This window comes from Centropristis striata, chromosome 20 (genome assembly GCF_030273125.1).
Source record: "Centropristis striata isolate RG_2023a ecotype Rhode Island chromosome 20, C.striata_1.0, whole genome shotgun sequence".
Lineage (NCBI taxonomy): Eukaryota > Metazoa > Chordata > Actinopteri > Perciformes > Serranidae > Centropristis > Centropristis striata.
This window is the reverse complement of record NC_081536.1, coordinates 16,503,114-16,519,213: the sequence shown is the minus strand read 5'-3', so window position 1 is coordinate 16,519,213 and position 16,100 is coordinate 16,503,114. Positions and strand designations below refer to the sequence as shown.

Genomic DNA, 16,100 nt, shown 5'->3' with positions numbered 1-16,100 from the left:
ACTGTTTGAAGGGAAGCTACAAGTGCAATTTAACCCATCTTATTTACAATATGATCTGTTACAAGGACATCATTGCTGCAAGGATTCACATCTAATATATCCCCTCAATGTGATTCTTTTCTGTTTTCATTGATTCGAGAGAGTATTTTGTTTGATTTTCACTTCAGGCTTTAAAAAAATATATCTGAATCTGTCTGGATAGAACAATCCTGGAGATAAACTGAAAACTTTTACACTACTCCAATTTACTATTTTCATATCTATATTTTGGCTAAAACTATGGCAGCCAAAATCAAAACAATTCATCTGTTCTTAAAAGGTCAAAATAGTTATTAATAAATGCGAGCGCTTACGGAGTTCTTCATGATAGTATCAACATCAGCTCGGGGAAAACAAGCAGTTTGTGATCATTACTTGTGTCAGCAGCACACACTTTATCCTCCAAAATGGAAATTATCTATTGGCATTGAATAATAAGTGCCATAGTGCCATCTAGTGCACAAATTTGCACACTGAAGTATGACAGACCCTGTATGTAAAACATATACTGGGTCTTACATGTGTAAGTGTCGAGCTTTACCAAAGAGGTTCAACTGATAGAGAAATAATGCAGAGTAAAGATGCTATTTACACTTGAGTGCTTCAGTGCTAGGTTTAACTACGCTGAATGACCACACTGAAAATTTCCACTCATGAGGGAAATAAACAAGGAGACAAAGGTTTGTCTTCCAAGCCAGGTCTTTGGCAACCCTCAGTTGTGGAAAGCCGCAAGGATAATCTCCTTCAGACAATGAGACAATGTTGAAGGCTGTGCATGCAAATTATACTCTGCCATCTAAATTACAAAGACATACACAGACCTCAAGTCATCAGGCCTCGTATCTCACTCATCGGGCCTCCTGGCTGTTAGGTTGCCAGAGGATGCTATAGAAACAACAGAACAGAAATAATAAGAAAAAAAACACATGAGCCAAAACAAGAGTCTTGAATAATTGATTGTGTTTGTCTTTGCTGTTTGTGTGTGTGTGTGTGTGTGTGTGTGTGTGTGTGTGTGTGTGTGTGTGTGTTTGTGTGAGAGAGAGTTAAGACTGAGGGTCTGGACAGAGCTTATGCCCCTGAGCAGTGCAGACACATCCACTGGCCAATGGTTTGTGTTAAAAACTGTCTGATGGACCAAATGTGGGGGGAAGGGTATGTTTGTGTGTGCGGGGTGCAAACGCATGTGTGTTGGTATTTACATGCATGCCTCTGAGTGCAAATTCAAGCTGGAATAGATGAAGACAGAAGCAATGTTTGATTGTGTTAAAAGATACTTGATGAGCTCATGTTAAAATCATGACTGTTTTTGTATTCAGTTACATGAGAATAAAATAAAGTAAAGATTTCCGGAAGACAAATGCTTGTTGTTAAACGGCTCAGGAATAGGTATGTTGTAAGATGTTAAAAAGTCAATATACCTTCATTTTGTCTGTGCTGGTAATGAGCCATATTTTCTGGGGAAAATGGCTGCTTCTCCGGAGGCACCATGTCTACTGAATGTGGCCCTGATCCTGGATAAAACAGAAGGCTCACCAATCAATCTCTCCAGGTTGCCCACAGCCAGAGAAAGCAGCTGCACCACATGTTTGCCTTGCGCGATAGCGACAAGTTAACATACGGGCAGCACAGTAACCATCCACAAGCAGCCTCTAGCTGTCTTATAATGAATTCCCACAGGGATGGGGAACTATCAGAGTCAGTGGTGTTACTGGAGGCTCGGAATAAAGTCAACACCTCTCCTTATACCTGATGAAGCTACGGCACGGCAGCACACACAAACGCACACACACACACACACACACACACACACACACACACAGTCACAACACGGAACTTGTAAAAATGTGAAAAATCGAATGTACACAACAATTAAGCTGTACGGTTTATTAAATCACAAATTAGGCTTTCTTTCTCCTTCACACTGTGATGGTGAATATAAACAGTGTATTATGCTGTTAATTGTGTACTATTAGTGAAGGCAGCTATTCTTTTCCCACACATTTTAGAATGCTAGTTAAATTCAAAAACACTTGTTTAAATCACTTTTGTGCTGTGTTCAGTATTCTGATCCTGCCATTAGTGTAGTATATAAACCCACACTATTAAATGTTTTTAAATCAAGAGTTTGTACACACATGGACCAGAAAATAATGTGTTCACTGCCTTATCAAATAGCTACACACAATTTGATCTATTCAGTCAGAGGTTAAAGCTGTAAAAGTCAAAAACTCTGCCAACCCATTTAGTGCTGCGTGGAACTACACAGAGCTGCTGCTCATGTGGAAGTCAACAATGTTTTAGAGGTTCAAGTGGTTTTTAAAATAATGATGGTTTTACAAAACACTGGTGAAATATCTATCTTTAATTAAAAGTGAACATTCCTACATCTGCTAACTACAAGTGGGATCGATACACAAGTTGGTATTAAATGTTTACTGTTGTTGACTTTGTTGAAAGAAATGATTCTGTAACATTTGTAAAAATGTATCGTTTAGACTGATTACACAAATAAAAATGTGTGCCTCGTGAGCTTGTATAATGTCACATTCTTGTGTCCTTTCTCTATGCTGTTGTACAGAATCCATGTGTACTTATGCTGCAGGTACAAGCTGGTCCAGCTTGATATATAGATATAGATACAGATAGATATAGGTATAGTCTTCCTAACCTCTAGGCCTCTGCTCTGCTTCTCCCCAAGAGACGCTGTGTGAGTGATGAGAGGGTTGTAGAGCTCCGGAGATGCCGGGGAGAAGGTTTGGGTGAGATCTGGCCCAGGTCTTTCTGGGTGCATCCCTGTTTGTTCATTTGCCACCTCCAGGACAAACTGCAGATGCAGCAAACAAATAATGTTTAAAAGCACTATGGAGGTAACAACAACACTGTGTAGCTTAGAGCTAATAGTTACTTAAAGTCAGTATAGGTGATTGGATAGCTTCAAAATCACATGTGACCATTTTCCGGCCACTAAACTATTCTAAGACAGACAGAAAAAAAAAGAAAATATTTGCAAAAAAATCTGTTTATTCTATTTTATCCACTGAAATGTGGCCCAGATATTATATATTCTTACACTTCATCAGCATTTGCTATTTTTCTATTTTTTTTGGAATGTGACTCTTTTTCTTGCACAATCAGCCCCTGTGGGTGATCCTTCTCCTCCCAATTCTTGACAAGCCCAGCCCTTCAGAGAGCGCTGTTTACAGAAAAATAAGCCTAAAAGTAAAAACAACTACCACAGATCCAACATCTATTTCTGTAAATATATATTTTGCCCTGTGATTTGAGCACATGCTCAGAAAAATAGAGACATGCACATAAGTGGGATCACTTTTGACAGATTCTGAGCAGAATTGGGTTGAACCTGGTTTGAAAAGTTTGTTTCCTAAAGTGATAGCTACCAGTTGAAGAGAGATAGATAAAAAAAAAGAGATAAAAAAAAGAAAGACTGACAGCGTACAATGAAAAAGTTTGGTTTGTAGACTGAATCAATCCATATAGATAGATAGATAGATAGATAGATAGATAGATAGATAGATAGATGGATGGATGGATGGATGGATGGATGGATGGATGGATGGATGGATGGATGGATGGATGGATGGATAGATAGATAGATAGATAGATAGATAGATAGATAGATAGATAGATAGATAGATAGATAGAAACAAAATGGGAAACAAAAATGTTTTTCTGAACTTTGCAAATTCACAAAGTATTTGTATCAAGTGTAGTGTTGTATATGCATGGTATCTGTGTGTGTGTGTGTGTGTGTGTGTGTGTGTGTGAAATAGGGACTGAAGAATGATGTACATTCAATTTATTACCCATAGAGGTGCAAGGCACCCAATAAAATTCAACTGGAATTCTATCATTCCCCCACTAGATGTCACCCACTGACCATATAATACAAGCCAGGGTACTTGCAAGGTGTCATACAATTTGAGTTAGGGCACACTCTGTATATAACATCCTCAACGACCAAAGGGAAGAAAATAAACTTTTATCATGATTGGTTGAATGTGTTGATGGAAGTTTATGTGCTCTACTTGCATCTCTGCAAAAGCTTTAGTAATTAGTTATCTTGTGCAAATGTATACATATATAGCTGGGCAATGGAGATAAGACTAGAAAAAGAAATCCCTACAGTTTCTGCTTGTAATGTATCTATTTAATTTATTTTGATTGCGCTCAACTTTATATAATACCAACATCCTGATGAGTAAATGTCATTTGTCCCATCAATCAGAGGATGAACTGCCTTCAGCAGGCTGTATAAGCAGGTAATAATATGTGACGTGATGAAATAAAGCTCCACGCAAAGGGAATAAAGACTGAATGCACAGTTATTAACATGATGCTCTGGAGGATGGATGGAGCAGGATGTGGCATGTGTGCATGACGTCATTTCTCCATGTACTGTGCGCCATTTTGGAAGAAAAAAATCACGGATAATTTCCGTGGTCTTGACAGATCTGGACCCGAGTCTTCACACTGATTGTGGATGCTATCTATTTCCCCGAGCAAGCCGCATTGGTTGATTAGGTTTTGGAAGCCGTGTACAGTAAAAGCTGCTACATGAAGCAATGGCGGGTAAGCTACTTTTGAAGGGAGGAAAAGGACCCACCTCACTTGGTGTGTGTGATGGCCTGAATCTGCAAGTTAGCTAGCCAACGTTAGCGCTGGCAAAGCTAAGTTGCTAGTTGTCAAACTGTGTCACTGTCAGGTCATTTAATCGTCAGACTGAACGCGGAATCAGATACAAACTAACGATGTGCTCTTTTCACAGGAGTTGCAGGAGGAAATGATTTCCAGTGGTGTTTCTCTCAAGTGAAAGGAGCGATAGATGAAGATGTTGCGGAAGGTATGTAGCTAACGTTAGCTTGGCGGCTAGGCTAAAGCGCTGGGAAGCTAGCTAGATGGTTTAATGATGATGCTCTGTGGGCTTCACATGAGATGCACGATAGCTACGTGGTCGCACTGGTTTCAATGCAAGACTGTTGTCGTGATATGTGTGCGTGTGATTGTGGACCAGCTGCACAAACGCCCTTTCCTCTGTAAATGATTGTTTGTCGCTAGCTAGCTGTAGGCTAGGTGGAGGCTAAGCTATTAAAGGGGAGCGACCGTGTCCATGACGTCAATGTGCTGCGTCCATAAATTGTCGAGTGACATCATGCTTGTTTTCATTCATTCATACATGAATGGGTGTACGTGTTTGGCTGTCAGTGTGCGTGCTGATTCATTTCAGTGAACTGTCTCTGAAAGCAGATTTAGTCTGCAGTGTAACACAGTAGCATGATTCTAGCTGTCAGCTATCCAGTGTGATTCACTCTGATTTGTGTCCATTTTTCAGCTGACATAATCTCAACAGTTGAGTTCAACTATTCTGGAGAATTGCTTGCAACTGGAGATAAAGGAGGCAGAGTAGTGATATTTCAACATGAACAGGAGGTAAGACTAAAAGGGAATGATGAGTATCTTCATCAACAGTGTGTCAGAGGTTACTGTTGTGCAGTAATAATGTATATAACCTGTGGCTTATGTTTGCTTTCAGTCAAAGAATCGTCCACACCTGCGCGGGGAGTACAACGTCTATAGCACTTTTCAGAGTCACGAGCCAGAATTTGACTATTTGAAAAGTTTAGAAATTGAGGAAAAAATTAATAAAATAAGATGGCTACCCCAACAAAATGCTGCTCACTTTCTACTTTCGACAAATGGTAAGAATTTACTTTTTTAATCTATTTTGATTGTTTGTTGTTATGATTTCAGTTTACTCGATCTTGATCAGATAATTGTTCTTCACCTGTAAATTTTAAAATTCTATGTGGGTTTTTGCAGATAAAACTATCAAATTGTGGAAAATAAGTGAAAGAGATAAAAGAGCAGAAGGTTACAACCTCAAAGATGAAGACGGACGACTCAGAGACCCCTTTAGAATCACCTCTTTACGGGTATGACTACTCGTGTCACACCTGTCTAATTTTCATACATGACTTTTAATTGTTATTCTTTATTAAATCTTGCATGTTGTATATTGCAGGTTCCAGTACTGATGCCAATGGATCTCATGGTAGAAGCAAGCCCACGGAGGATCTTTGCAAATGCGCACACCTATCACATTAATTCCATTTCTGTAAATAGTGATCATGAAACGTACCTCTCCGCAGATGACCTAAGAATAAATCTATGGCACTTGGAAATCACAGACAGAAGTTTTAGTATCCTTTTTCTTCATCAGGAAACTGATATTAGAAATGTTTCTTAAAGGCCATTAGTCTGTATCATAAAGAAATATAAGCCTGTTGTTCCTTAACAGTGTGTTCCCAGATATTGTAGACATCAAGCCCGCCAACATGGAGGAACTGACAGAAGTAATCACAGCTGCTGAGTGCCATCCACACCAATGCAATGTATTTGTGTACAGCAGTAGCAAAGGCACCATCCGCCTGTGTGACATGCGAGCAGCTGCACTCTGCGATCGGCACTCAAAGTGTAAGTACTGCCACTGTAAATCTGAAATGTTTGGTCAATAATTAGTCTAATCACTGGAAAATGAGGTGATCAAAATTTTAATAGACTAAGTACTTTATGAAAAAAGTGCCAGACTTTGCTCAACAGTTTATCTAATATTAAGATATCCTGCTTTCCGCCATTTTGTTCATAACTATAAATTAATAATGTTAAGGGGTTAAAAAAATGTTTTTAAACTTTTGTTCTGAAATAACAAAGCTTTTGGTAAATTAAAAATCTGGAATATAGTAACTGGTATTTTTGGATAAACTAAACGACTTGCTGGGAATAACTTCATGGAAATAACTGATTATTTTAATTTTTTACAGTCTTTGAGGAGCCAGAGGATCCAAGCAGCCGATCCTTTTTCTCTGAGATCATCTCCTCCATCTCGGACGTGAAGTTCAGTCACAGCGGACGCTACATGATGACACGTGACTACCTCTCCGTCAAAGTTTGGGACCTCAACATGGAGAACAGGCCAGTGGAGACGTATCAGGTGCATAAGCATACTTCTCTAGTCTTTAAATATAAGATTAACCCTGTGTGAGAACAAAATAAGCACTACAGTGTAGTTTTGTGATTAAGGTTAATTTCCATGAAACATCTGGATTTCCCCAAAAGAATATAACAAGAACCCTGTTGTGCTGCAGCTGCTCATTTTCATTTTAAATCCAGATATTCATTTCACCTCAGTTTCGGGAAAACAAATTTTCTTATGAAGTGGCTATATAAAAATGAGGATGAAGAAAAGATCAGACAAATGCAAAAGGATATGCTCCATTTAACAAATGGCATGCAAGCTCCTTGTGACTCACAAAAATAGTAGCCTAACATTTGTTTCTTGTGAGCCGCGGAGCAGTCTGAGGGCAGGTCTGTTAAAAAAATCATGAGCAGAACTATTAACTGTTAAAGTGAAATATTCTGGTCAAGTATAGCGCTCAATAGTGAGGTTCTGAAAGTGAAATTCCCATTTACATTCTGAATCAGGATTTTGATTATTGGCCATTACATCCAAGGTAGACTTACCACAAGCTGTGAGATTGTGAAACAATGTCAGTGCTTCCGTAGAAGTCACAAGACTGTATGAAATCAACCTTGTTTTAAGAAAAACTTGTTTTATTTGCAATGTCATGGAGAAGAACTACACTACACTACACTACAAAATCCTAAGGTGTAACAGCAACATTGCTGATTGGAGGGGTTCGCTGTTAACATGGAAATGTTTACAGGTCCTGTGAACTAAGAGAATGGGTAGTGAGTTAGCCCATGCTGCTGCTGCTGCTGCTGCTGCCACTTCTGATTGTTTATGTTGGTTGGCTTGGCTCCAGGCACAAGATTCTTTATATAAGTATTTTCTGAATGGTCAATGGAGTAAATGAATGGCAAATTCACTTCCGAAACAGAAACTGTTAAAAAAGTCGGCAATCAGTGCTGTATTGTATTAGCTAAGTGAGCCCAAGTATGCCTAAACTATATCCATGTAGATGAAGATGTGATGTTCAAGTGAATATTTAGGTTAAGTAATGTGTTTTCTTTCAGGTCCATGAATACCTTCGCAGTAAGCTCTGCTCCTTGTATGAAAATGACTGCATCTTTGACAAGTTTGAGTGCTGCTGGAATGGCAGTGACAGGTACGTTTCCTTGCATAGTAAAGCATTTTTAGCGGTTTCTTTTGTAGTGTATTGCAGATTTGATGTAAGTGACTTGCAACAATGTGTTTTGCTTTTATTTTTAAGTTAAATCATATTGATTTTCTCTCTCTCAGTGCCATCATGACCGGCTCCTACAACAACTTCTTCCGAATGTTTGACCGCAACACCAGGCGGGACATCACACTGGAGGCATCCCGGGAGAGCAGCAAACCACGGGCTACGCTCAAACCGCGCAAAGTGTCTACTGGCGGCAAGAGGAAGAAGGATGAGATCAGCGTGGACAGCCTGGACTTCAACAAGAAGATCCTCCACACTGCCTGGCACCCCAAAGATAACGTGATAGCTGTGGCAGCCACCAACAACTTGTACATTTTCCAGGACAAAATCAACTAGAAGATTTGGGGCTCCAGAGGATAGGGCTTTTACCGTACCTGTGTAGTTAAGCCTACTACTTGTCTATCTGTATAAGAAGAAACAGCCTCGTTGTCCTCCTGGTGAAGAATTCGAAAGCACGTGTCTACTTTTTTTGCCACAGGAGGTTGATCCATAGGCCTGTTTTATTTTGAGTCTGAGCTTAGGTTGTTTTTGCCTTTGGCACCAGGGCAATCAACATGCCCCCCTGACCCAGAAAGCCCAATTCGGGTCTAATTGACGGAATGGCACTCCCTAGAGGTCAAACTCTTGAACGTTGGTGTTTGTGTTGACATTTTAAGCCTTCATTTCATGATTTAACGACAGAACTCTTGGAAGCCCTTAAAATGACGTCTTGTCAAAGTTGTAACATCATCTCAAAGATTTTGGGCCCTCTGAAGCACGGATTAATGGCCAATAAGCCTAACTGTAACATTCCCCCATTGGCCACGTATTCAGGCCAAACTACTGGTGGAAGAGGCCATGAATTTCGAAAGTGGACTTGTTTCTTTTCTTCCCCCTCCCTCCTCTTACTTTACCCCAGTCAATACAGTGACATAATTTCACTGACTGTATCTACTCAAGTACACCTTGTCATCCACATAATAAAAGAAACTAAAACTACAGATGTGTTTTTAAATTTAGAAGTATGTATTAAAACATGTTTATTGCTTTGCATGTTTTTATGTTGTAGAGAGGTGGAAAAATGTCCAGTCACACCACTGTCTTTGAGCAGATCTCAAGCAAACTTGTTACGGAAATACTATTTGGGGCTACCGGTTTCAGAACCACTGTTGGAGACAACTGATAATGTGTTTGTGTCAAGAGATTCATTTCTAATTTTTGACCATGTTTTAGGATGCAGGCTGGAAACTACATGGCACAAGATGGGGCCCAGGACAAAGGGAATCTGCAGCCTTAATACCTACTTCTATCAGTGACAGCTACAAGTTATGTCCCCAAACGTTTTACAAACCTCATGTGCATTATTTGTAAATCCTATTTTATAGAGTTATGTCCTCATATACTGCTGCTATATGTGGCTGTCTATGAAAATACAAAGGAGGAAAATTGCACACCATACAGTTTATGTGATAGAGTGCCTCCTAATCATGTAATAAGTAGGAAATTCAGACAGGCCTCATACATGTGCCCTTATTCATTTATTAGAGATGTCACCCAAATTTGAACCGCGTATTGCAAATGTGGATCTTATCTCCGTAGTTGTGAATGCAGAAATGAAGGTTGACTACACAAAACATATACTGATGACATTAAAACAAACACATAATAATGCATTGTCTTTGTCCATTGATTCATAACATGGTGGCAATGTATTCACTTGTTTATTATTTTGACCAAAGTTCAATAAAATTTTAATTGTGTTCATCTGCATGTGGTCCTTTCCTTTGATAAATCCATGTTTCTACACGTTAATAAATCCATCAGGGCCATATGTGTATTTCCAGCTTTTATTTTGTGTAGGATAAACAAAATGGACCGTAGCAGTGCTTAGTTTCTTATAATCAGATTTACAATTGCACAAATGGAGCATCAGCAATGAATGCAATCACGTACACACTAGGCTAATGATCCCTTGGACAAAAAAAATACAAGTCACAACAATTTCCTTTCTCCACAGCTGCTCTAAAAAAAATAAATGAAGTGATTTCTCATTGCAAAATGAAAAAAGGCAATGGCGTACAATATATCAGTTCCCTAACGTGCAGATTTAAGGAGCAGGAAGCAGCAAAACAGTCATCTCCAGGCCAGGACAGAGACTTCAGCAAGGAGCACAGGATTGGTCACTGTTGTGTTCAGAGTAAACACCATGAAACAGCAATGACTGATCCTAAACTCCCCATGCTGGTATGAGTGAACTAAGTTGGGCACTCAATTAAATTGGACCGTGTCAAATGGCCATATCTCCCTCAATCTTCAGAAGGTCCCATTTTAAGGCATGCCAAGATGGTCACCTCAAGGTGACAAGGTGTCGCAACACAACATCATCCTACTTAGTAGGTGTTGTGGGAAGTCAGACGCTTCCCAATATATATCCTAAAAAGAAGAGAGACAAATGTCATATGAGATGGTGCTGAGAGAAAAATATATACAAAAAACACAAGGTACATTTTTTTTAAATAAAAAAAATCTAATATAAAATATATATATTACTATAAATGCATTTAAGATAGTATTTAATCTCTCTACTACATAGGGTTTTCACTAGGAAAAAAAAACATCCATGCAATCATATGCTTTTTCAATGGAGAAGTGCTCTAGAGACCACTGATACTAAACCAAATTTCTGAGAAAGCAAGTTATACTCTCTGCTTTTTTAAAATACAAAATAGTTGGGACACCCCAAACCAAAATGAGTTGCCTGTAGACGCTCAGGGTTAGGAGCAAAGCCACGACCATATTAGTGGTTGACTTTTACGGTTTTTCCAATAAATCTTAAACACTGAAGACAAGAAACCTTAAAGGCAGCCACTGGCTACTGGATAATTTGGTTTTGGAACTGCTTTTTGTGTTGTGGTAATATGGTTCTCTTCTATTCTGCATATGTAAGAGGGTCATAGAACCAAAATCAAGATTTATGGCATAATGATAATGTAAATACAACTATTTTTCCACTGCCAAAAATCTGAATACAAGCAATTTAATACAAACACTAGACAACCGCTAAATTGCTTTGATTGTGTTGGTGCAGTTAAAGGTCTGTTTGCATTGGAAATGTTTCTAAACAGTAGGAAAACAGGTCTTTATTTTCATGTAGGATTATTTGAAAAATGATAAATAAATGTTTTAAACTATATGTCAAATTATTCCATTATTTATAAGAGGAAACATCAATGGTATGTGGTCAAAAGTCTGGCCTTAAAACATTCTTTTATGGCTCCTTTGGCAATTTCCTCTAGAGGTTCCCATTGAATGTTTTTAAATTTTCAGATACTGTAATATTGCCAGAGTTAGATATTAAATTATGATGCTTACCCCAAGCCAACAGCAAGTATGTGAGAAATGATTAATGAAGGAAGGAAAAGCTTCAGAAAGTCAGCAGAGAGAACGCCTCCCTTCTTCATGACGCTGGTGTTCCTGATGCTGAGAGAGGTCGAGCGCTTAGGGTGCTTCAGCAGGAACTCCCTACAGAGGAGCACATTAATATTTCAGTGTTGTGAATACATTAAAATCAATGAGCGCCAGTCTAATGTCAAACTGATACCTCAGCTCACACAGACATCTTTTTTCATTCTATGAATTACAAATACAAATCCTGGTATAAAATAAATATACTTAGGCAAATACGTTTTATAATAATGATTACCGATACCTTATAGCTCAACCATCACTGCAATCACTTTTGTCCTTTCGGCAGTGATAACTTGTAAATCAAAATTGTATTCATGTGGTTCATAGTCATCAACAATTTGCTTTATAATTGTAAAACAAAAAAATACATACATACATAAAAATACATTTTTATAACTACCATTGCACTACCTGTACATCATTTTCACCAACTTGACCTTGTACATATTTTTTCGAATGTCTTTTTTTATTTTGCCTCTTTTTAATATTTAATATTTGTATTTCTATATTTTTGTACATTAGAGAGAGACAAACCCGAGTCAAATTCCTTGTATGTGCACACATACCTGGCAAATAAAGATGATTCTGATTCTGAACTAAAAAAAGGCATACCTAATACTATGAGTTACCAAATTAGTGGTGGCTACATACTTTGGTGGATTGTTCTCAGGTCGACTAGACCAGTCCCAGATCCAGTCTGCATTTTTTTTCATCATGTTTTCCACTTCCCGTCTTCTTTCTTGGAAGTCTTCATCTGACTAAAAATATCAAAGGTACACAATCAAGCAATAAGTCAGCCATTGCTGCTATTTAAAAAAAAACACTGATTAACTATGAACCCTTTCATAAAACTACATTAATTATTTAGACTTTAAAACAGGTCAGTGGTTGTAACAAATATACCTGTGAGCTGTTTGCCTCTGAGCCTCTCCACAGAAGAAGGGGGGTCTGGGCTCTGAGTGGGCTGTTGTGAAGCAGACAACACTCTGGTCACTAAAGACACATCTGTGATCACATGTATTATCTTTATTGCACAACATATAATGAAACCACAAGCTTCCCCTTTTCCACACTAACCTGTTGCACTGCGAGCTTCCTCTAGAGCTGTTTCTGCCTGACTCGTGTTGTGCATCCAGCAGCATTTTCTCCACGTCACTCTCCTGCACAGACGTCGGGATTTGCTCCTGGCTTCCGTGATGACTCGTACTTTGAGAGCCATTTCCACTGAAATGCAGCTCAACCCATGAACCTTAAAAAACAAACACAGAGTCTTTACACATTAGCTCTGTTGGGATCCAGTAAAGTAGTATTGACCTATATAGACTGTGGGGACCATGTAGACTAGGGGCTATGATACAACAATAAACAGATACGGACTGTCCTTGGCTTGAAGGCATTTTGATTTTGCAACATTGCAGATAAGCCTGATTAACTAACTAGGGCACTGGGCTGCCCTCTTTCTGGTCTCTCCACGTCTCGATATAATGATGCAGTTATAAATAGCTAGTTAGCTAGTTACCTCGACACCTGCTCAGCTCAGGCTTTATACTGGTTAAAGTTGGGTAATTTAACGTTATTAAACCCGTGTTGCCTTAACTATTGGCTACCGCTAGCTTAAACAATAGTGAGCTACACGCTGTTTACTTGTTTAAGCATTATACTTTACCTTGCAAGCTCTCGTCCGATGAAACGTCCTTTTGGAGCGACATTGTACTGGTGGTATAGTCTTGTGGGTCCACTCGTTAACGCAGCTTTACAGGCCTAAATCTAAGCGAATGCTGGCGAAATCTATGTAAGCAGCTGAAGCTCCAACTACCACAATAACAATGACGCAATATTGTGTTTATCTTAGATGTGATTGGCTCGCACAGCACGCAGACCAAGCCTGCTGCCTGCCTGACACCCAAAATAGCGCGCATGCCCGAACACAGTTCCTCGACAGCCTCAATAAACATGATTGCCAAGTCTCATAATAGCTTTGGTAAGACATTGCGTTCGTATGCCAGATTTGTTTCCTCGTGTCTGTTTTTTTTTTTTTTTTACATTAAGGGTGAACCTTACGTATTATAGCAGTTACACACACCTGTCTGCAGATGGCACTCATTGTTCATTACTCTCCTTTTTTCTCAGTGTTTCAAACCCTTCATACAATATACAGTACCATGGGATAAAAACGCCACACATCTCACACTTTTTGCAATTATTTGAGCTAAAATAACATTCATGATTTAGGAACAGTCACTGTATATATCTAAATATATTACAATTACTCATTGCAATCATCATCTAATTTATATTACTTTATGTGTACATCTTTTTATTTTTTCTACACATTTTACTGGCATTGCTGAAGGGAGCCTGACACATGAGTTTCATTGCCAATGACTGCTTTTCTGTCATTGTGATATTTAATAAATAAAAAGGTGAATTTACACAAGCACTTTCTATTGCATTGTCTTCATGTCAGCGTTTTGTCCCTAGATAGCTCTGATTTTTTTTTTAAAAACTGTTTTTTGAACCCTGACCTGAGGAGCATTGAAGGACATCAAACAACACAAACTCACCATTAAGTCTCTACTGACTTCTTATTCCACAAAAGACTACAATGTGCTGCATTTTGACAAGGTAAAACACATGTATTCATTGTTCATAATGTCTTTGAAGAGGCACCTCCAAATTTGAGGCTGGCAAATTTAATTATGTTTGCTACCATGGAGATCAGAACAACTGATTATTCGTGCAAAATGTAATTATTTCTACGACTTAGGGGGCTTATTATTCTGGGGTGTGTTCGCCTTGCTGGCAGACCATGTTTTACTGGAATACAAGGAGCTCATTTTCAAAACACTTACTTGGGTCACCAGTAAAAAAGTTCTAACTGCAATTTCCCTCCTAAAAAACATGCAAGCACAAACAAGCAATATTAATTAAATTTCCATCTGGGTTTTGTTGCACAATTAATAATTTCCTGTAAGCTGTTTGTTTAAACAGAAAGTAATTGTTTACAGGCTAATTACTGTAATCAGTGAGTACATTTTCTCTAATTTGTTACCGTATTGAGAGGGGGTGAATTAACAATCAAACCTAGACAGTCTCATGAAGACACATATTGATAAAGATGAATCATTTAAAATTGTCACTCCAGTAATGGAAAAAGGTGCCTTTTGCAACAGTGCACATGGTAATACCAGTGATTTCACAAACCAGACAGATAGATAATTCAGAGTAGATATACTAACAGATAGTGGCATTGTGTGGGTGAATAATCACTACAACAAAATTCCCATCATGAGAGTAAGTGCTATAACATGGTGTAAGGCACTGGAACTACTGGATGTCAGCCAAAAAAAGAGCCACAATCCAACTCGCAAAATGCAAATTGTGTAAGAAACCACATGTTCTTGTTTCTACATTCTAAAAACAATGCTCATATATTCAAATAACCAAACCTCTTGAGGTTTGTGTTATTACTTGTTACATTTAGCACTGTTCAATATGGTGAAACATACAATCTGAAAAAAAAAGATGTTGATTCAATCAACACTGAATACATACATGGTGCTCAATAACAACTAAATAAACATTCATGAAAACATAAGCAATAAAGAATTTATCAAAGGTAATATCTCAAATATTATTATATATTTTGTTGGTGTGTGTTGTTTAGAATGGCATGTTGTGCTGTCAGAATTTATGATGGATGCAATATTGGCTGTAATTTCATAAGTGTTATGAATGTTGTGTTCCGCTCCACATCCCAGCTCTCATTACAAAAATGCTTTCACCAGATGGCGTATGTACCAGAATGGATGCATTGTACAGTCTTATAATACCTCTCCATTGTTGCATTGAGCTATTTACCATTTCATGTGTGCCAGTTGGCTTTAACAACAAGCTTTTTTTAAGAGTACAACACAGTATCTGATAAATGATATACAGTAATTGAACAGCAGGTATTAAATAACAAACAAAAAAACACAACACAGGCACTTGCCACCATTGAATTCATACATTCAGTGGTATTATGGAAATGTAAAACCTTTAGTCTATAAATTAAAACTCAAAGCAGCTCAAACACGGAAAGCTGTATTCATCTAAATCAAGAAGAAAAAGTAGGATGGTGTGTATTATTTGACAGAACCAAAAATAAAAATACTGCCTAAAGCCCCAAGGAAGGAAGTCCCCTCCCCTTCAGGTTATTAAATCAGAAATTACCATCTGGAAGTCAATCAACGATCACAAAAGATAATCCACTATTATCAGAGTTAATGTCTCAGACCAAAAGAAAATCACATCCTCTTTAACATCAGCAAGATAGAGAATTATTTAATAAAGCAAAAAACCCAAACAATAATAAAATCTACCATCACTGAGAAAGTAATATCAGTCACC

General features: G+C 38.2%; 2 protein-coding genes across 2 annotated transcripts; one reads left to right on the top strand and one right to left on the bottom strand.

Moving 5' to 3' along the window:
• Positions 1 to 4,451: 4,451 nt before the first annotated feature.
• On the top strand, positions 4,452 to 9,978 carry ppp2r2d (protein phosphatase 2, regulatory subunit B, delta). The gene is made up of 10 exons (XM_059359587.1): positions 4,452 to 4,629; positions 4,826 to 4,900; positions 5,390 to 5,487; positions 5,591 to 5,756; positions 5,878 to 5,990; positions 6,080 to 6,257; positions 6,367 to 6,531; positions 6,879 to 7,048; positions 8,092 to 8,183; positions 8,318 to 9,978. Exons 1-10 carry the CDS (start codon positions 4,623 to 4,625, stop codon positions 8,595 to 8,597), a joined length of 1,344 nt encoding a protein of 447 aa, XP_059215570.1. The 5' UTR covers positions 4,452 to 4,622; the 3' UTR covers positions 8,598 to 9,978.
• A 95-nt stretch (positions 9,979 to 10,073) lies between these two features.
• Positions 10,074 to 13,589, bottom strand: bnip4 (BCL2 interacting protein 4). Its single transcript, XM_059359592.1, has 6 exons — positions 13,375 to 13,589; positions 12,786 to 12,957; positions 12,612 to 12,672; positions 12,360 to 12,466; positions 11,613 to 11,762; positions 10,074 to 10,673 (listed from the first exon to the last, which is right to left on the bottom strand). Exons 1-6 carry the CDS (start codon positions 13,415 to 13,417, stop codon positions 10,631 to 10,633), a joined length of 576 nt encoding a protein of 191 aa, XP_059215575.1. The 5' UTR covers positions 13,418 to 13,589; the 3' UTR covers positions 10,074 to 10,630.
• Between the last annotated feature and the right edge of the window lie 2,511 nt (positions 13,590 to 16,100).